The sequence below is a fragment of the Nannospalax galili genome, unplaced genomic scaffold (genome assembly GCF_000622305.1).
Source record: "Nannospalax galili isolate Female #2095 unplaced genomic scaffold, S.galili_v1.0 scaffold1059, whole genome shotgun sequence".
In the NCBI taxonomy this organism is placed as follows: Eukaryota; Metazoa; Chordata; class Mammalia; order Rodentia; family Spalacidae; genus Nannospalax; species Nannospalax galili.
In genome coordinates, this window is record NW_008342405.1 from 49,201 (window position 1) to 72,246 (window position 23,046).

Genomic DNA, 23,046 nt, shown 5'->3' on the forward strand with positions numbered 1-23,046 from the left:
AGAAAGAGCACACGGAAATATTCCCCTTCAAAATAGATGCAAAAAAAAAAAAAAGAAAGAAAGAAAGAAATATCTCGGAATAAACCTGACCAGAGACATTACAGAGCTCTACAATGAAAAAAATTTTTTTTTGGTTTTTTTTTTTGAGACAGCGTCTCCCTGTAGCCCCAGCTGTCCTGGAACTCACTATGTAGACCAGGCTGGCCTTGAACTCACAGAGATCCGCCTGCCTCTGCCTCCTGAGTGCTAGGATTAAAGGCATGTGCCACCATGCCTGTCTACAATAAAAATTTTAAATCTTTAAAGAGATTGAGGAAGACATCAGAAGATGGAAGGACCTCCCATGCTCATGGATTGGAAGAATTAATATTGTGAAAATGACCATCCTACCAAAAGTCATTTATAGATTCAATGCAATACCAATCAAAATCCCCATGACATTTTTCACAGAATTGGAAAAAGCCTTCCTAAGATTCATATGGAAGCACAATAGACCTCGGATAGCCAAAACAACCCTGAGTACTAAGAGCAATGCCGGGGGGATTACTATACTAGATTTTAAGCTGTATTACAGAGCTATAGTCATAAAAACAACATGGTACTGGCACAAAAATAAGACTCATAGATCAATGGAACAAAACTGAAGACCCAATTATGAGTAAATGCAATTTCAGCCACCTGATATTTGACAAAGGGGCCAGATAGGAGACACCTTCTTTTGAGTTGTTGGCCAGGGTGGCCAAAGGGATTCCCAGATAGTAACCCAGCATAGAACTGGGAAAATGAACAGCAGACACCAATCTTATCTAAAGGAATATTGACAACTGATTGCTGCTAGATGAGGAACAGCTGACCTTCCTAAAACAAAGACCTATAGATAGGCTGACTGGATTCACCAGATGGATAAATAGTGCGGAATGGCTGGGGGTGCCGACAACACAGCAGACAGTAGCAGGGATATCAGAGTATAAGGACTCTAGTAGAGGGAGGGGAGCTATGGGAGGATGCCATCTGGGAAGTGGGTCTATAGTCAAATAAGATGGTTTTGGATGTTCTGTGTGATATATACACATACAAAAAAAATCAACAAATTTTTTAAATGTGTTATATTTGAGAAGGAAGAATGGAGAGTTACATCATATTAATTAGTAAAGGTGATAAACATTACCATTGAAATCTACCTGATGACTTTATATCCATACTCAGGTACTAAGGATCTGAGTGTAACTGACTGTGACTAGTAATAAACAGATACATAGAGATTAAAGACACATGTGCAAACGTGTTTTAGCATTAAAAATGTTGGAAACAGCATATCTTAAAATGAAATGGAGATCTTTTTTAAAGGTTAAAAACTCATTCAATTTTATGTCTTACAGGGCTTATACTGAGTTCAATAATGTATAACTGTATTAATTCAACTGTGAACCTAGAAACTTATAGCCACTTGGGAAAGAGATGTACTCTTGCTCTGGAGTGTGTTACTGAATATGTTAAAGCTGTAATGAAGTGCTTCTTCTAATCATGTAGTAATTCAAAGTTTAAAAATTTTTACTTCATGTTAAATAGTAGATTTCACATTACCAGTGAAATCTACCTGATGACTTTATATCCATACTCAGGTACTAAGGATCTGAGTGTAACTGACTGTGACTAGTAATAAACAGATACATAGAGATTAAAGACACATGTGCAAACGTGTTTTAGCATTAAAAATGTTGGAAACAGCATATCTTAAAATGAAATGGAGATCTTCTTTAAAGGGTAAAAACTCATTCAATTTTATGTCTTACAGGGTTTATACTGAGTTCAATATTGTATGACTGTATTAATTCAACTGTGAACCTAAAAATTATAGCCACCTTTGAAAGATATGTATCCTTGCTCTGGAATGTGTTACTGAATATTTAAAGCTGTAATGAAATGTTTCTTCTAATCATGTGGTTATTAAATTTTTAAAAATGTACCAAACTTGGTGCACCCAATTTCATAAAGTGTATTACTAGACTTCAAGACACAGACTAACCCCAATTCAGTAATAGTGGGTGACTTCCAGACCTCACTTTCTCCAATAGACAGGTTATCTGGACAGAGAATAAACAGAGAAACATCTGAATTAAATGATCTTGTACATCAAATGTACGTAACAGACATCTACAGAACAGTCCACACAAGCACCAATGAATACACATTCTAATCAGTAGCCCATGAAAGTTTTTCAGAAATAGACCACACACTGGGGCACAAAACAAACCTCAACAAATACAAAAAAATTGAAATAATTCCATGTATTCTATAACACCACAATACAATAAAGCTTAAAATGAACAGCAAAAGAAGCTGTAGTGTTTGAGTTTGTTTCTCCATTACTATGACAAAGCACTCCAACCAATACCAACTTGGGGAAGAAAGAGTTTATCTAGCTTACATCTCCTAGGTCATAGTTCATCAGGGAGCACAAGGTAGGAACTCAGGGCAGGAACCTGGAGGCAGGAGCCAAAGCACAGGCCATGGAGGAATGCTGTTTACTGGCTTGCTCTCCTGGTCTGTGTTCAATCTGCTTTCTTATAAAATACAGGCCCACCTGCCCAAGGGCGGCACTATCCACAGTGGGCTGGGCCCTCCCACATCACTCAGCATCAAGAAAATACCCCACAGACATGGCCACAGGGCAGTCCAATGGAGGAAGTTCCTCAAGTGAGGTTCCTTCAACCTAGGTGACTCAAGTTGTCACTAAAGCTATCCAGCACACCCAGCAACTATGTGATAGCATGGAGATTAAACAACATACTCCTGAATGATGAATGGGTCAAAGAAGAAATCAAGAAAGAAATAAAAGTATTCCTGAGAGTAAATGAAAATGATAACACAATCCAAAAAAACCTCTTGGACACATTAAAAGCAGTCCCAAGATGGAAATTTATAGTTCTAAGTACGTACATAAAAAATCAGAATGAGCACAAATAAATGATTTGATGGTACAACTCAAGAATCTAGAAAAACAAGAAAAAAAACAAACCCAAACCCAGCACGCAAGAAGAAATAATAAAAATCAGAGCAGGAATCAATGAAATAGAAACAAAGAAAATAATACAAAGAATCAATGACTCTACGCTGGTTCTTTGAAAAGATAAACAAGATAGACTCTTAGCCCAGGTAACCAAAAGAAAGGAGCAAATCCAAATCAACAAAATCAGAGACAGAAGGAGAAATATCCCAATACACACTGTGCTGGATAGCTTTAGTGTCAGCTTGACACACCTGGGTTGAGGGAGCTTCAATTGGGGAATTGCCTTCATTGAACTGGCCTGTGGCCATGTCCACTGGGCATCTTCTTGATTGTTGAGTGATGTGGGAGGGCTCGGCCCACTGTGCATAAGAAAGCAGGCTGAGCAGGGGCCCAAGGAGCAAGCCAGTAAGCAGCATTCCTCCATGGCCTGTGCTCCAGTCCCTGCCTCCAGGTTCCTGCCCTGAGTTCCTACCTTGGGCTCCCTGATGAACTTCGACCTGGGAGATGTAAGCTGAATAAACCCTTTCCTCCCCAAGTTGGTATTGGTCAGAGTGTTTTGTCACAGCAATGGAGAAACAAACTAGGACAGACACCAAAGAGATTCAGAATATTATAAGGTAATATTTTAAAAACCTATACTTTTTTAAATTGATTTTTTTGTGTATATTTCATATAGAGCATCCGAAACAATCTTATTCCTCTTTATACTACATCCCAAATGGCATCACCGCCCCCCCCGAACCCATATACTCTGTCACCCCGTTACTGTCTTTTAATAAAGAAATAGACAAATTTCTAAATTCAGTGATATCACCAAAGTTAAAACAAGAAGAGTGTGGTGGTTTGAATGAAAATATCCCCCATAGGCTCCAAGTATTTTGTCTCCAGATGATGGCGCTGTTTTGGGAGGTTTTAGAAGGTGTGGCTCTCCTGGAGGAAGCATGTCACTGAGGGTGGGCTTAGAGAGTTCTTAAGCCTTGCCAGATCTCCAGTCACTCTCTTGCTTCCTGTGCCTGTGTGATGATGTGAGAGCTTAGCTTCTGCTGCTCCTGTTCCAGCCACCTCTAGCCACCATGCCTCCCTACCATGACAGATTGTAATTCCCCTGGAACTGTAAACTCAAATAAACCCTTCTATAAATTGCTTCGGTCAGTGTTTCTATCACAGCAACAGAAAAGTGACTAATACAAAGAGACTAAAAACTTAAACAGACCCATACATATAAGGAAATGGAAACAGTAATACAAAGCCTGATTAAAAAGAGCCCACATCCAGATGGATTCACAACAGATTTTTACCAGACCTTCAAAAAAGATATACAGCCAATACTGCTTAAAGTATTCAAAAAGACAGAAACAGAGGAAGAACTCCCAAACTCCTATAAACCAGTATTACAATACCAAAACTAGGTAAAGACACAACAACAAAAAAAGAAAAATAAAGGCCGCTATTTCTAGGGAACATAGATACAAAAAATTCTCTATAAGCCGGGTGTGGTGGTGCACACCTGTAGTCCCAGCACTTGAGAGGCAGAGGCAGGAGGATCTCTGTGAGTTGGAGGCCAGCCTGGTCTACATAATGAGTTCCAGGACAGCTGGGGCTACAGGAAGACACTGCTTCAAAAAGACAAAAAAAAAAAAAATTCTCTATAAAATATTTGCACATCACATCAAGACACATATCAAAAAGATCATCCACTATGATAAAGTTGGCTTTATTCCAGAAATGTAGGGATGGTTCAAAATACATGTCAATAAATGTAATAAATCATATAAATGGAATTAAAGACAAAAATCACATGATCATTTCAATAGATACAGAAAAGGCCTTTAACAAAATCCAACATTCATTATAATAAAAGTTCTAGAGGGAACTGGACTGGAGGGAACATACCTCAACATAATTAAGGCTACATACAAGAAACCCATGGCCAGCATTATTCAAAATGGAGAAAAATGGGAAGCATTCTCATTAAAATCAGGAACCAGACAAGAATGTCCACTATCTTCACTCCTTTTCAACATAGTGCTTGAAATGCTTGCTAGAGCAATAAGACAGGAAAAGGAAATTAAAGGGGTACTACATGGAAAAGAAGAGGGCAAATTACCCCTGTTTGCAGATGATATGATATCATACATAAGAGATCCAAAAAAATTCCACCAGAAAACTTCTAGAAATGATCAATACTTCCAGTGAAGTGGCAGGATATAAAATTAACTTACAAAAGTCACTAGTCTTTTTATATATGAATAACAAGCAATCAGATAAAGAGATCATGGAAACATACACATTCACAACAGCCTCAAAAAAAAAAAAAAAACCAAAAAAACTGTCTAGGAATAAACCTGACCAAAGACATTAAAGACCTCTACAATGAAAACTTTAAATCTTTGAAGAAAGATTGAGGAAGGCACTAGAAGATGGAAAGAACTCCTGTGCTCATGGACTGATAGAATTAATATTGTGAAAATGATCATCCTACCAAAAGCAATTACAGAGTCAATGCAACCCCAATCAAAATTCTTACGACATTCTTCATGGAAATAGAAAAAAAAATCCTAAAATTCATATGGAAATCACAAAAGACCCTGGATAGCACAAAGAGCAATGCTGGGAGGCATACCATATTTCAAACTATATTATAGAGCTATAGTTATAAAAACAACATGGTATTGGCACAAAAACAGACATGTCAATCCATGGAACAAAATAGAAGGCTCAAACATGAGTGCCTGCAATCTCAGCCACCTAGCATTTGCCAAGAAGACAGCATCTTCAGCAAATGGTGCTGGCAAAACTGGATCTCCATATGCAGAAGAATGAAATTAGACTCATATCTATCACTGTGCAACAAAGTCAGCTCCTGTGCTGGATAGCTTTAGTGTCAACTTGACACACCTGGGTTGAGGGAGCCTCAACTGGGGAATTTCCTTCATTGGACTGGCCTGTGGCCATGTCCATGGGGCACCTTCTTGATTGTTGAGTGATGTGTGAGGGCCCAGCCCACTGTGGGTGGTGCCACCCCTGGGCAGGTGGGCCTGTGTTGCATAAGAAAGCAGGCTGAGCACAGGCCAGGGAAGCAAGCCAGTAAGCAGCGTTCCTCCATGGCCTGTGCTCCAGCTCCTGCCTCCAGGTTCTTGCCCTGAGTTCCTTTCCTACCTTGGACTCCCGGATGAAATGTAAGGTAAATAAAGCATTTCCTCCCCAAGTTGGTATCAGTCAGAGTATTTTATCACAGCAATGAAGAAACAAACTAAGACACCTCCAAATAGATCAAAGATCTCAGTGTGAAACCTGAAATGCTAAAACTGTTAGACGAAAACATAGGCAGTACCCTACAAGATGTAGGTGCAAAAAAGGACTTATTAAATCGGACTTCAGTCACTCAGGAATTAAGGTCAACAACTGACAAGTAAATTAAACTAAAAAGTTTCTCTATAGCAAATGAAACAATCAATCGAGTGATAAGGAAGCCCAAAGAGTGGGAGAAAATCTTTACTAGCTACACGTCTTTACAGAGAATTAATATCCAGAATACACAAAGAACTCAAAAAAGAAAGAATGAAGAATACAAATGACCCAGTTAAAAAAATGGGCTGTGGGTCTGAACAGAGTTCTCAAAAGAAGAAACAAAAAGGGCTTGAGAAATACCTTAAAAAGTGTTCAACGTTCTTAGTAATTAGGGGAATGCAAATTAAAAGTACTTTAATTTTAACTGCTCCAGGGCTGGAGCAGTTAAGAACACTGGTTGTTCTTGCAGAAGACCTGGGGTCGAATCCCAGCACCCACATGGCAGCTAACAACTGTCCGTAACTCCAGTTCCAGGGGATCTGACAGCCTCTTCTGTCCTCCGCAGGCATTGCACGACACGAGTGCACTTACCTACATGCAGGCAATACACGCATACACATAAAATAAAAATAAATAAAACTTAAAAAAAAAAAAAGATTTCCTCTTCCCCTAGTCGGTCAGAATGGCTAAGATCAAGAGAACAAATGACACCAACGTTTGCATCGATTCAGGGAAAAGGGAACGAGCTCAACCACTGCTGGTGGAATTGCAAACTGGTGCAACCACTGTGGAAATCAGTGCAGAGAACTCTTAAAAAACAAAAAATAAATCTACCATATGATCTGGTTATACCACTCCTTGGCATATACCCAAAGACTCAATATCCTACTTGCTCAGCCATGTTGCTGCTTTATTCACAATAGATAGGAAATGGAAACAAAATATCTCTCAGCCGATGAATGGATAATGAAAATGAAGTACATTTACATAATGGAGTTGTATTCAGTGGTAAGGAAAAACAAAATCACGAAATTTGTAGGTAAACAGATGGAACTGGAAAATGTTATACTAAGTGAAGTAACACAGACTTAGAAAAACAAGGGACATTTGTTCTCTCTCATTTATGGATCCTAGCTCCAAATCCTTAGATGTGAGTATATATCCTGATGTAACTGCAGGAACCAGGAAAATGGAAAGAACCCTGGGGATAAATGTGAAGAAGAAGCTCAAGAAAGGGAGATAATAGGAGATGGGTATTTTCAAGTGGAAAATGGGGGATACTTTAACTTAGAAGGGAATAGGGAGGGCTATACAGGGGGAGAGAGAGAAAAAATAAATAATGCTTAGGCGGTGTGAAAAACAAGAGGGAAATGTATTAGTTCAAAAGCCTACTGAAAAACACACATTACATGTTTATGTATACACACACACACGTTTGTAGAGCTGAAAGGTATATAACAAAAAACACAGTGCTAGGCAGGGAAAACCACCCTTTGACTTATTGGTCAGGGTAGTCCAAGAGATTCCCAAAATAACACAGGCTATTGCCACAGCTCTTGATAGTCTCCCCAAACTTACAGGTTTTGCTAAAGACAGGATACAGAACTTGGAGCAACTGAGCTGGAACTGACCTGAAAGCCTCCTCCCTTAAGACTAACTCCCACAGTATCAGAAGATACTATGCAAACTGCCGAGAGAACTATTCAGTGTTCCAATCCAGCTGGAAAGTCTATGGACCACAACGACTGGCACAGTGAAGAACCTCTACTGCAGCAGTGTTTCATCTTGGGGGTAAACAACAGCTGTCTAATTGGATTAAGGCCCACTCAATGGGAGGGAACTTACGGTGGTCCTTATAAACATAGCCAAATACACATGACTGGAGAGGTCATAGATCCTAGAGAAAAGCCTATCTTTGTCACATCCCTAGACCATTGTCATTTCTTACTGTATTCTAAATATGTCTCCTTATATTTACAGACAAGTATACCTCTTACCACTCATCAAAGAAGCTTCTTTTTGCAACAAATAGAGACTATTACAAAGTCCCACAACTGGTCAAACACAGAGAATAAGTGTCTGTGAGGTGCCCAGTCCTAAGTGACACATCTATAATCCAATCTCTACACCTAAGGCTCAGGGAACACAGTGGAATAGTGGGACGAAAGAATATTAATGCACCTCTCAACTCTCACAAGTGGAGTTTCCTCTGGCAACAGAGCAATTAACCCAGAAAGCAACAACGGGCAGGTGCATAGATTCAGAAACTGAAGAGTGCTTATCCTTGAATAGGACACCTGTATCAAACATCTGCCACCCAAGGCTCAGAGATCATTGTGGAAGAGGGGACAGAAACATTGTAAGAGCCAGAGGTAGTTCATGACCACAAGAAAACAGAGCTTTCCAGATAGCTGGAAAGTTATTTATATAAACTTAACAGCAAGGGTAACAGCGTGCACAAGACCCACAAATGCTCAAGCCAGACAAAAATCCAGCACAGAACTGAGTAAGTGGGTAAAAAGCCCTAACTTTAGTTAAGGAACTACTGGCAACCAAAAACTACTGGGAGAGGAAGAGTTGGCTTTCTTTAAGGGTGTGGTGCTAGACAGGTTAACCAGGCACACTGAAGGAGATATAAACTTGACTTAATAGGCCATAACATATATGACAGAGTACATGAAATCCAGCAGGAGGCTATAAGAGGGGTGCAATAGGGGAGTAGAGATAAGTATGATCAAAATATATTGTATGAACTTCACAAAAATCCAATTAAAAACTTAAAATATTAAAAAAAAAACAAAATAAAATGCTAGAATCAAATGACTTATCGAGTACTCTATATTTAGGTAATTTTAATCTCCTCAAGAGATGAAAAGGAAAAAAATCCTTCAAATTGTAATTATTAAAGTTTAGTTTGGGCTGATAAGATGGCTCAGCCAGTTAAAGTACTTGCCACCAAGCCTGATAACCTGAGTTTGGTCCCTGGGACTCTCAAGATGGAAGGAGAGAATGATTCCCCCAAGTTGTCTTTTGACTTTCACACACATACTGTGGTATGCATGTGTACACATAAAAACACACATACACAAATTAAATAAAATGTTAAAAAAGGTTAGTTTAATTTAGCCTTGATACCAAAACTATAATAAGGACAGGAAAGGAAAATTATTGGACATTGTTACGGATGGATGCAAAATCAAACTGAGACATTAGTAAACTGAATACAGTAATGTATAAATTAAGAAATAATATATAACGAGCAAACAGAATTTATACCAAGAATATAAATGGGCCCTGGCTTGTGCAATAGGGGGACTGGTACTGGTATTCACTGAGAAGGGAGGTGCAGGACTTTGGATCTAGGTCATAAGAATGATTATGCACTGAGCACAGGAAGTTTGTGACTATCCAGGTAGGGCTTCACATTGAAGCTGGGCTGAAGACAGCACCGAGAAGCAGCAGCACAACTAGCACACCTAAGTGGGGGAAATCACCAGGGAATCAGTGTAGAATGAAGCAAGAGGACCAAGGCCAGAGTTGTATGCTACCCTAGTGTTTAAGGAAGAGAGTTCCCAATATGACTGACCAGGAAATAAGGAAAGAAAAGAAGGAAGAAACAATGTAGTGACTCAAGTGGGCTGTCTGTGACAGCACGGTTCCCCAGTATGATAAGGGAAGAAACTATACTCTTGCAGGCTAATGAAGAGATAAAAGGAAATAGGAAAAGGGAGTGTGGCCCTTGCTTATAAGACTGGCAGAGGAGGGAAACAAAGTGTGCAAGAGCAAAGAAAGAAGCAGCTCAGAAGATGAACATGCTTGTAGATCGCCTAGACAGGAAAAGGAGAGGGCGGTGAGAAAAAAACAACACAGCTCCTGTCTTCAGTCAAAGTCCCAGGGCATGAAGATATAACTACCAGAACTAGGTTTCAAACCCATCCTAGTGAATCAGTATTGACCTTGCTCCTGAAGCTGATCATGCAAAAGCCCAGTTAAGCCGCTATACTTCCTTGACCTCCACATTCACCCAAAGTGAAGCAAATAAAGAACAGGGACTTATGAGGCAAGAGCTCAGAGAATATGATCAGTAAAAGCTCAAGTGGGGGCCATGAGTCTTAGATGGGAAGGAGCACATTGGCTTCCTGGAATGGAAGAAAAAAGGTTGAAAAAAAGGTCACAGGTAATACCAATCCTCATAACTACCTTTCAGATCATATGCACAAAGAACCTGCAACTTGAAGAGGCTCCATGATTTGCATAGGATCCAAAAATTAAACCGATCCCTGTTCAACTACAAGATGCATGTTTTTACATGGCATCTCCTTCCTAAGTGATATACGACATCCCCAGAAGAATATTCTTTTTTATATTTTGTACACAGTATAAAGCACATATGTTCCAGTATGTGTACACATGTTTGAGGGTCTATGTGTATGCACATGCATATAGAGGCCAGAGGTTATGTTGGGTGTCTTGCTTAATCACTCTCCACCTTATTTTTTGGGACAGTGTCACTGAACCTGGAGCTAACTGATTCAGCTAGACCGGACAGCTGGCAAGACTCTGTGTCTTCCTATCACCTCCTTTGCAGGGAGGGGTTAGAGGTGCATGCTCCCATGCCTTCCTTTTTATGCAGGTGCTGGGGATCCAAACTCAAGTCTTCGTGGTTGTGCAGCAAGCACTCTATTTACTGAGCCATCTCCCTAGCCCCTAGAACAACATTCTTCACAGTAGTCATGTGCTACTTGACATTCCTTTGCCAAGATCCTTTTAAAGGCAAAGCAACATTGTACATTTCATTTACCACAAGTTTCAAATTAGTGAATTTAGTTTTCATTAAAGAGATTTCACAACTTTGTATGAATTAAGCTAAAAAGCACTTCTTACCTGAATTTTGATGGGCCAGGTGAAATTACTGACATAAACAAAGAACGTAATGTTTGGATGGTTGCGAAAATCAAATTTCTCATTAGAGAAGCTATCTTTGTATTCCTTGATGTTGGTTTTTGAAACAACAGGCATCTCTTCTCCAGCCTGGGTTCCAGCTATTAGGAAGAAAATAATGAAAATAAAGATACCTTTTTTTTTTTTTTTTTTTTTTGCAGGTGGGGGTAGATAGTGGAGGCAGTGGGGTAGAGTAGGACAGGATGGACAGAAAGAATCTTCCCTCATTGCTAATGAAGTTAAGAGTTTATTGAACTTTGCCATGTCCCGGGAATAGCCTTTAAGAGCTTAGTCTCTAATCCTCACAACACCCTCCTATCTTCATTTATAGACAGAAAAACGGAAGTTATAAGAACTTACTAAGTAACTTGCCTCAGATTTGATGGGCAGGAAGGAGTGGAATTGGGATTTGAGCCTATGCTGATGCACAAACCTGTGCCCCAAACCAAAATGGTTTTCCCAGGAACCATACCACCCCCCACTGAAACTGGCAACCCATGGTCATGAAACTATCACCAGAGTTCTATGAAGAGGCACCAGCGCTCACTCTATACACAACACTCCAATTCCTTTGCATTTCTTCACAGTGTGAAATATGACAATGCTCCCAGAGACCCTTAGTCACTCACTTCCTAATCAGCAATGTCCTCGAGTCTCAACAGGAAAAAGAGGTACTCAAGAGGTCATTCAGCCCTTCCTTCTGCTAACAGCTACTACTGTATTTAAGACCCTACCTAGTACAACTCTATTTTCAGACGGTCCTACCATGTTCCAATATTCTCCTCCGGCCAGGAACATGAGTATGTATAAAGACTCAAAAAATAGTATTTTCCCCATGTGTGAGCTAAATTTCAAGCACTATAAGGAATATTCCCTTCCTTATTTATTTCTTGCAACACTATAATTCAGGCATGTCCAACATGTAATCCTCAGGCCGGATGCACAGGATAGTTATGAATATATCCCAACACATCTGTAGGTGAAGTCATGATGCAATGTAAAAAGGTTGGATATGGGGCTGGAGAGATGGCTCAGTGGTTAAGAGCACTGGTTGCTTTTGCAGAGGACTTAGGTTTGGGTCACAGCACCCACATAGCAGCTAACAATCATTTGTAACTCCAGTCCCAAGGGATCCAACACCCTTCTTCTGACCTCCTTGGGTACTGCACAACATGGGTGCACTTACATACATATAGACAAAACACTCATAAAATAAAAATTATATATATATATATGTATATAAAATACATTATATATATAAAGGTTGGATACCCTTGTGCATAAGCAAGGTAATTTTACTCTCCCATTTTATACAGAAGGAAACAGGATCAGAAACTTAGGTAACACAATGCAGGTAAATTCAAACCCAGGTCTATCTTCAGAGTTATCAAATTATATAATCTTAAATTGTCTGTCTTAATCACTACACTGGGGTCATGAGAGCTTTAATGAGAGAAACAAAAAAGGAATAGCTGTGCTTTTAGAACTTAGTTTAATTCCTAAAGTATGGTTTTTCTATACCTACTAAAATCTCATTTTATTTAAAAAGTTTTCATTTCTTGAAACTATGAGTCATTTGAATTTTCACCTCCAAAGCATGGATGTAGATGATGATAGTAGTGTCAGAAGTGTGGCCAAAGAAAGGATATAATTGGCGGCAGTAATTAGTTAGGTAGTAGTAACCACCTAACAACCTGAACCAATGCTGTTGAAGTTAAGTACATCCACTTTACATGAGAAATCCCAAAATATAGGGAGAAGGTTCAGATACATGTTTAAAGTGATATGGCTAATAAGTGAGTGGCTTAGGTGAACTTTAGACTCATCATCTTTCCCAGATCCCACTTCCTCAACTGCTACACTATATTTCCGAATCCATCATTTCTACTTGCAATGTTTTCTACTTTCAATGTTTTTTCTGAGTATGTCTTTACCTGAGAAGCTGGCAGCCCACGTGATATTGAGGTTGAAGTTTTTGGAGGCATTGATGAACATGTCCAAATCCCTGTTTTGCTGATAAAGTTTCAAATAATTAGAAAATTATAATACTTTGAAGATTTTAAAATATAGCAACAATTGGGTCTTATTATTTTCAACTGTTTTAATTATAGAACACACAATATCTCAAGAGAAAATTATGCTTATATAAAAGTTAGCAAAATTTGTCTATTTTCTTCAACATAGGCAATATAGTGCAGACAAAAATTCATTTTCCTCCCATAAAAGTATATGGAATCCAGTGCTTTACCAGATGCCACTCTTCATGGAAAAGTGCTTTTGAAAAAAGATCCTCATCAGCACAATGTACACTTTCTGACTAGGTCAGAGGAATAGACTCCAGCATCCTCTAAGCAGCTGTTCCCAAATAGGAAATGAATTAAAAAATTTTACATAGATCAAATATACTAAATTTAAGACATAATTTATAGTCATTCATGATTTTTAAAAGATTTTATTTTTATTTTATGTATATGTGTTTTGCCTATATGTATGTGTGTACCTGATGTGTGTGTGTGTGCAGTACCTGTAGAGGCCAGAAGAGGGTGACAGAGCCATCATGTGGGTACTCTGTAAGAGCAGCCTGTGCTCTTAATGGTTAGGCCATCTTTCCAGCTTTTGTTTGTTTGTTTTGAGACAGAGTCTCATATGGCCCAGGCTGGCATCAACCTATTATGTAGATCAGGTTGGCCTTATATTATATACTTGGCCTTACATACTCCCAATATGCCTACCTCCACCTTGTAAGGGCTGGGATTCCAGGCATGCAGTCACCACATCTGGTGGATTGTTTATTTTAAAAAATAAAATTAGGCTGGGCATGGTGGCAAATGCCTTTAATCCCAGAGCTAAAGAGGCAGAGGCAGGTGGATCTCTAGTGAATTTGAGACTAGTCTGGTCTACATACTGAGTTTCAGGCCCGTTGGAGCTACACAATGAGACCCTGGCTCAAAACAAACAAACAAACAAACAAAATTAACACTATCAATTACGTCTTGAAAGACTGAGCTGTCAATCTGTCTATGACTAAGGCAAATAAATTTCATTTGTGGTACTTTGCTATAACCTCATTCTAAAATATTCTTTCCAAAAATTTCAATTAAGGTGCCAGGGAGATGGCTTAGTTTCTGAAGTGCTCGCTGCACAAGCATGAAGACCGGAGTTTGGATTCACAGCACCCACACAAAAAGCCAGGTGTGGCAGTGCTCACTTGTAATCCTGGTGCTTGAGAGGAGAGAGGAGTATCCTGGGACTTGCCTAGCTAGCTAATCTAGCCAAATGGGTTCACTGAGGTATCCTGTTTCAAAAAATAAGGTGAAGAGCAACAGAAGAAAACACCTGATGTGACCTCTGGCCTCCATGTGTACAAGCATGTATACATATGTGCACATACATGACACTTCATGAACATATATGCACACCTACACATGCACACAAATACAGAAATTCCAGTGAACAGAGCCATTTACCTATACTGGTTTTCCGTAAAAAGTTTTCATTTAAGGTCACTTATATTTACTTAAATGACTTCACTCTTTTTAAAAAAAATATTTATTTCTATTTTTATGTGTATGAGTGTATTGCCTGCATGTATGTAAGTGCACCTGTGTCATGCAACTCCCACAGAGGTCAAAAGAGGGTTTTGAATCCCCTGGAAATGGAGTTATGGATAGTTGTTAGTCACCATGTAGGTGTTGGGAACTGAACCTGGGTCCTCTGCAAGAGCAGCCAGTGTTCTTAATTACAGAGTCATCTCTCCCCAGGGCTGTTCACTCTTGAGAATATGTCTTCTCTACCCCATAATTTCTTAATTTTACAATCAGAAGCATTTTTTTCCCTCAGACAGGGTCTTACTATGTAGCTCTGACTGGCCTTGAACTCACAGATCCACCTCTGCCTCTCAAGTGCTGAGATTAAAGGCATGTGCTATTATGCCTGGCTTCAGAAACAAATTCTCCCCTCCTCCCTCCTCCTTTTCTTTTTTTGGTCTTTTTGAGATAGGGTCTCCCTATAGTCAGTTAGCCTGAACTTGCTATGGAAATGAGGATGGCCTCGATCTCACAAAGCTCCACCTGCCTCTACCTCCAAGTGCTGGGATTAAAGGTGTGCACCACCATGCCCAGCCAGAATTCTTAATTCAATTATAAACACAACACCATGGACATTATTCTACTACTTAAAAAATAATTCCGTAATGGTAATGTTTATTGATTAACATTCATCATGTGGCTGCTGTTTTCTTAAAATTGAAACCTTCCCTCCTGGAGGGAAGAGGAAGAATTGTTAGATTCTGAAGGCTTGTGAAACTTAAAAGATTCATTCATTAGGTTGATATAAGAAATACAAAACCTCTAAGGAGGCCCCCAAGTTTAGTAAAATTTCCTGGAAGTATAAGAAGAGATACTGAATGACTTTATATTTCATTCAGGAAATTGGGCTGGGTGTACAGCATAATAGAAGCACTCATGTTTGTACCATAAGCAGGATTTGGTCTCCAGTAGCAAGAAATTAAGAAAGACATTAACACATTAACATGCATTCATGTTCTTGATGCTTTGATTTTAAATGTCAGACTGGGCATCGTCATTAATAATAACAGATAAATCTATATTTCAAATAGTAACCATTTAAAGTATTTCTGGCCAACTGCTGAACACAACTAAATCTTCACTGTTTTCTTCCTAAAGAGGAAAAGAGGCCCTTCAAAAGTGATACCTCTCTCATTTGCCTTACTGTCCTACTATGCTTATATGACTGGCATTAATTTAAGTCAGCAATTTCTTTGCAGGCAATTTTTAAGTGTCTGGGCTATTTTGGGAGAGTAAATCTGGGCTCTGCCACTTGATCTCTTGTGTACTGCTGATGCAGCCCTTTTGTAATCTCCCCTATATGGGCCAGTGAGGCACAAACTAAGTGTGTACAATGTCAGTCTATGTATCAGACTCTGGTAAATCTTTTAACACCCTCCTTGCCTGTAAAGTGGAAATAAGAAAACAAAAAAACAAAAACAAACAAAAAACCCCCAAAACTCTTAACATTTCTTTTAAGTGACTGAGGATTACCTTATTCTTTGAAGAGCTACTGGCTGTTAACAGTTGCTCAGGGAGGAGGAGTCATTTTCAGAAATGTAGCCATTGATAAATTGCCAATGCTCCAGTAAATAACCCCTTACCCAGGCTCTTATAATCAACAGTAAACTAAACCCAATGGGTCACACACACAGATATAAAGGTATACAAGTAGGAGAGAGGGGGAATGTAACTTATTGGGAAGAAGAAGAGGTTCAATGGTTCAATGGAAGTGGAAGAGAGATAAGAGAGGGTAACAGAGGATGAATATCCCCAACATACATTATATACATGTATGAAACTGTCAAAGAATAAATGGAAAAAATTGTTTTAAAAACATTTGCCTTGTGTACTCCACCCTGAGACTGGTGCTAAGGCATTACTTCTTCCAGGATAACCAAGAAAAGGATCCATACAAATTCAATACAAAATAAGACAACTTAAAAGAAAAGCTTACTTCATCAGGAGTAGCCACAAAATTGATGGCTGTGTAATAGCGGTCATCTTCCTGTGACAGGCTAAAAGTGAACTGATAGTCAATGAGAAGAGTATCTATGGGAAGAAAGAAACACATATTTAAACATTCATACAGATACATCATGCACACACCATACATACATGCATACATACAATAAATAATTAACATATAAAATAAATAATAATACAAAATAAAACAGGTTCTAGAGGTATAGTTTGCTTTTCTCACAAATTCAGTAGCCAGGAAAGGACACCAACTCACCCATTCCCAGGTTTTCTGAGGCAGGGTCTCCTGTAGCTGAGGCTGGCCTTGAGCTCCCAATCCTCTTGCCTCTACCTCCTAACTTCTGGTATTACATGTGTGTGCCACTATGCTCAGTTTACCCAGGTTTTTCAAAGGAAACCAATTCTCTCATCAATATCATCTGAGTTACCTACCAAGACTTTCTTATCATGAACCTAGCTGAGATTTTGGCACAAGTCTGACTCATCTATAAGGGCTGAGGATTTAGCTCAGTAGTAGAGCAAGCGCAAGGCCCTGGGATTGAGTCTGGGCTCCGGAGAAGATAAAAAGACAAAATTACAAAAAAAGATAAAAAACAAGACCACTAGCTCATCTGCAATTATTATCTATACACACTATGCTTTACTTAGGAGTATAAAGATATAAATTAATGATATAACAGAAACCAGGACCGAGCATGGCAGCACCCACTTTTAATCCCAGCATTCTGGAGGCAGAGGTGGGTGCACTTCTGTGAGTTTGAAACCATATCTGACTCCTGCTTTTAACTGTCTTCTTGCCAGATTCACCTTTGACTACAAGATAATAATTTGGTATTTCATTTTATATATTTGTTCCTAAAGATGTGGTTAACACAAATCAGCTCCAGAAAGAATGATGAAATATCTTATGTATTTTAGGAATTCTTTTATCTTGTACTAGGAAATGATGACCTCAACCAATGGCAAATGAAGTAAGGTTTCGAGGGAACAGAAATAAGGAGAGGCAGGAATACACATCCCTGTACTGTCCTAGGCTTAACTGCTATGGACATACTAACAGAAACCACAACTGCAATTAAAACAGCTTAAAATAATGTTCATCAAGTCAGGGGCCATGTCTATGAGTGCTTGCTATATTCCTCAAGCATTTACCACTCTCAAACCATGTTAAAGAAAATATAATTTTGCTCAACTTCTCCATTTCTAGAAACAAGTTACAAAAATACTTACAATAACATGTTCCTTTGAGAGGGTTTCCCTGATACCGATTTTCCACCTCACATCTGTGGGGAAAAGAAATTACTTTCTATTTATATTTAAAAACACAGAATCTACATTCATTTGTAAGTCAAGCAGATCCTTTTCCATAAATTGCACCATTATTCAGATCAGATGGACTAAGCAAGCAAAGTGCATTAATTTTCCTGCTGACTGCAGAGCAGTTTATAATCACTGACAGTACAAATACAATCAACAAATCTTAACAAAGTACATAAGATACATTCAAGTGTAATAAATCTAAAGTCGATTTATTATAAGGAACATCACATTTTTACTTTTGTGTAGACTACATATTCTTCTAAAAGTATATTAAAATATTTTCCAGGGGCTGGAGAGAAGGCTCAGTGGTTAAGAGCACTGGCTGCCCTTGCAGAGGACCTGGGTTTGGTTCCCAGCACCCAAATGGTGGCTAAGAACCGTCTGTAACTCCAGTTCAGGGGATCTAACACCCTCTTCTGACATCAGTGGGCAATGCATGACATGGATGGATTTACATACATGCAGGCAATAAACTCATACACATAAAGTAAAAATAATAAATAAAAATATTCCTTAAAATATTTTTCAAATATTCCTTTTTCACTGCTATACTGCTTTCCCTGTATAAACATGGCTGGCCTGGAACTCACAGAAATCTGCCTTCTGCTACATCCCAGGTGCAGGCATTGAAGGCAAATGCCCAATGTGATTCAGCTTTTAAAACGCAAACATCAGAAAACTAAGTACCAAGAATCACTTAAAAAAGAAAACCGCGGGGCTGAAGAGATGGCTCAGCAATTAAGAACACGGGTTGTTCTTGCAGAAGATCTGTGTTCAAATCCCAGCACCCACATGGCAGCTAAAACTGTCCGTAACTCCAGTTCTAGGGGATCTGACAGCCCTTTCTGACCTCCGAGGGCATTGCACAACACGGGTGAACTTACCTACATGCAGGTAATACACGCATACACATAAATAAAAATAATAAAAAAAAAAGAAAAAAGAAAGAAAATCACCTTTAACAGGTGTTTACGAGTCTGAAGAAACAAATCAGTTCCTATTAAAGGGAATCATTAACCTTCCCATAGATTTATTTAAAAATGTAAGCCTAAGTCAATCTTCTACTTCACACAGCCACTTAGGCAAGAACAGCTCTGAAGCCCAAGGAAGAGGAAAAGCAGTTTTCCAGGTATGATAAGCTAGGGACTGCTCTTTCACCTAAGGTGATGGTTGGCTCTTTCTTACAGCAACAATCTCTTGGAGACTTAAGTCTCATGCAGGATTGCCACCTCAGGTTTTGCTATGAATGTCTCTAACATAGGACAAGAGTGATTAAATTTTGCCCTATCACATTTTTCTGTTTAAAGGAATCTGGACCAAATGTTAAATCCAATCTCTAATTAGACTAGTCTTCACATAATTGGCTTCAAAGCAGCATGAAACTAGTAATCACAAACATTGACATAAACTATCGAAATTTATATATGTCTCAATTACTGATGCAGTATTGCTTTTTAAGAAAAACAAGGTTAGGAGCTGGAACAATGACTCAGAGATTAAGAGTATATACTGCTTTTGCAGAGGACCTGGGTTCAGTTCCTAGTACCTACATAATGGCTAACAACTATCCATTAACTCCAGTTCCAAGGGATCTGACATCCTCTTCTGGCCTCTGCAGACATTGCATACACATGATGCACTTACAGGCAGGTAAAATACTCATAAACATAAAATAAAAACAAAATTTTAAAAATCTGAAAAATCAGTTGGGCATGGTAGCACACACCTTTAATCCCAGCACTTGGGAGGCAGAGGCAGGTGGATCTCTGTGAGTTCCAGGCCCACCACACCTGGCTCAAATATTTTTTAAAAATTATAGAGCCATTAAAGAACTGCTGCTAATGACCTTCAGTTTTGAGGTTGACTTGTCTGACACATAAGAGGCAAACTTTGAAACAATCTACCCAAGGACCTCTGGGAGCCCATGACAAGGCGCAAGGAAGCATGTGGCTCTCAGGGTTCAGGCAGCTCCATGGCCCTGGCCCTTGCTGGTAGTACGAAGAGTGCAGTACTTACAGCTGGCACTCATCCCCCTTGACACCCTTGGTGGTGCAGAAGCACTTCCCAGTGTTGGTATTACACAGTGAGGCATGCCCGTTGCATTTGCATGCTGGGGAGAAAAAGAAAGAATGCAGGTCACAACCGGCTTAAAAGATTATTGCCACAGACTTTTCTCAAGATAATTAACTTTGCCTGAACTGGGTTTTCTAGGAAACACATACTACAGCAAAAACAGTCAGTAGGTAAGATTCATGATTTTTCAGCTAACGATTATTTATGATAATATAAAGGTAGCATTAGAAGACCAGTATCAAAGGATAAGAGGAAAGAGACAACTACTGCTTCTGTGGCCATGTGAAGCAATCACTATTTCCATTTTTTGATACACTCTCTTTCAATATTATTTCTTCACTAAATACTTAAGAAGCATTTTTAATATGCCAGGTCCTGGATCCTTGCCCTGCAGAGATGATCTGGATGCCCTCTGGAAGAAGGCTGGTTGGTTGCCCTCAGCCTCATCTGAGGGATCTTCTCCATAGCAGCGACATTTTGAATCACATTCTTCAAGGTTCAGAATTGGAAGGGCCCTCTTGTCAAGGACAGCAGTACTTGCCACTTTTGCTTTGCCTTCTCCTTTGCTGTTACATAGAACAACTCTATCTCCCACCTGTGGACATCTCAGCATGGCTGCCTGTCTTCACCTAACATAAATAGGAGTTGTGGTAGGTCTGATACTCCAGTTAAAACTAAGTGAAGGTTTTTATACTCAATACCTTTTCATTTTATATCTTGTTTTTCAGTGAATAAATAAAAGGCATTAAGCTGGAGAAAGGTTTACATTAAAAAATATTTTATAATGAACAGCAGACCCCAATCTTATCTAAAGGAATAGTGACAACTGATTGCTCCTAGATGAGGAAAAGCTGATCGTCCTAAAACAAGGCACTCTAGAGAGGCTGACTAGACTCAGGGGATGGACAAACACTGGAGAATGGCTGGGGGCGCCGACAATACAGTGGACAGTAACAGGGATGACAGAGTATATGGGCTCCAGTGGTGGGGGAGGGGCTATGGGAGGGTGCTATTTGGGATGTGGGTATCTAGATGAATAAGATTGTGTGGGATGTTCTGTATGAAATACACACACACACACACACACACACAAAATCAATAAATAAAAAAATGAGTTTGAGGAAGAAGCATAAAATTTTGCTTCATGTTAATAAGTAGAGGTGAAAAACATTACCACTGAAATCTACCTGATGACTTTATATCCATGCTCAGGTGCCAAGGAGCTCAGAAAGTAAACGACTGTGACTAGTAATAATCAGATAGAGATTAGAGACACGTGCAAACATCTAAGCGTTAGTTGCATTAAAAATGAGTTTTTCTGTATGAAACAGTATATTTTAAAATGAAATGGAGGTTAAAGGTTAAAACCTCATTAATTTTATGTCTTATAGGGTTTTATACTGAGTACAATATTGTATAACTATTAATTCAACTGTGAACCTAAAAATTTACAGCTAATTTTGAAAGAGATGCATCTTTGCTTTGGAAATTGTTATCAAATATGTCAGTGCTGTTGTAATGAAATGCTTCTTCTAATCATGTGGTTATTAAATAACAATTTTTAAAAATATTTTTTAAACATTTTTTTAATATCTTATTTTTATTTTATGTGGACGAGTGTATGGCCTGCATGTATGTGAGTGCACCCATGTTGTACAGTGCCGCGGATGTCAGAGAGGGCTTTAGATTCCCCTGGAACTGGAGTTAAGGATGGTTTGTAGCCACCATGTGGGTGCTGGGAATTGAACACGGGTCCTCTGCAAGAGCCATCAGTGCTCTTAACCACTGAGCCGTCTCTCCAGCCCCAAAATATTTTATTTTTATTTTACACGTATGACTGTATTGTATTGCCTGTGTGTATATAAGCATGCAAAACCCATGGAAGTCAGAGGAGAGCATTGAATTCCCGTGGAATTGGAGTTACAGACAGGTTGTTAGCTGCAATGTGGGTGCTGGGAATTGATCCGGGTCCTCTGCAAGAGCGGCCGATGCTCTTAACCACTGTTAGGTACCCCCCAGGAACCAACCTGTGATCACTTTTAGGTCTCTTAGCAACTCTGAAGATAATAGCTTCAAAACTCATCAAAATCCTTACATGACTATGACTATTGTGAAGACAATGAATACTCTTGGCCTGCCTTCCTTTCCCTCTGTCCCTCCCTTCCTTCTTCCACTGAGTCATCTCTCCAGCCCCTCTTTCCCATCCTTGAGACAGGGTCTCTTACTGAATCTGGAGCTCACCAATTCTTGGAGACTAGCTTGCTAGTGAGCGCTAGGGATCCTCTTGTCTCAGCTTCATCAGCACCAGGATTATAGGCATGTGTCATAATGTCCAATTTTTTACATGGGCGCTAGGGATTCAAACTCAGGCCCTCATGCTTGTATGGCAAGCATTTTACCAAATGAGCCATCTCCCCAGCCCCAAATCTTTCTTTTTAAATTTGTCTGTGTGTGCATGCATGTGGGGGGCAGAGTTCAACCTTGGGTGTTGTTCCTCAGGCACCATCCATTTTGTTTTTTTGAGACAGGCTCTCTTGCTGGCCTAGAACTCATCAAGTAAGCTAGGCTGGCTGGCCACTGAATCCCAGGGATCCATCAGTGCTGGTGATACAAACATGTACTGCCATGCCAGGCTTTTTTTAATGCGGGTTCCAGGAATGAAACTCAGGTCCTTACTCTTGCGTGGTAAGTACTTTACCAACTGAGCTTTCTTAGCCTGAGAACTCCTTTCTTAATTTTCCTGCTCAGAACTTAAGGGGTATTTCAGCTATAGGATTCCTAATACTATTCTAATAGGATTTCAGCTATAGGATTCCCAATATCAGAGCAAATAAAAAATGAGTTCATTAGTGTGACAATGTT

The 23,046-nt window shown here is 39.3% G+C and overlaps 1 protein-coding gene across 1 annotated transcript in view; it reads right to left on the reverse strand.

Moving 5' to 3' along the window:
- LOC103738488 (attractin) overlaps positions 1 to 23,046 on the reverse strand; it is a gene marked incomplete at its 3' end in the record, with an annotated part of 135,454 nt that overhangs the window by 46,838 nt on the left and 65,570 nt on the right. The window contains 5 exon segments of the mRNA XM_029566150.1: positions 11,186 to 11,343; positions 13,177 to 13,255; positions 16,766 to 16,860; positions 18,022 to 18,074; positions 20,128 to 20,221. Of these exon segments, the coding sequence (XP_029422010.1) occupies positions 11,186 to 11,343; positions 13,177 to 13,255; positions 16,766 to 16,860; positions 18,022 to 18,074; positions 20,128 to 20,221 (479 nt within the window).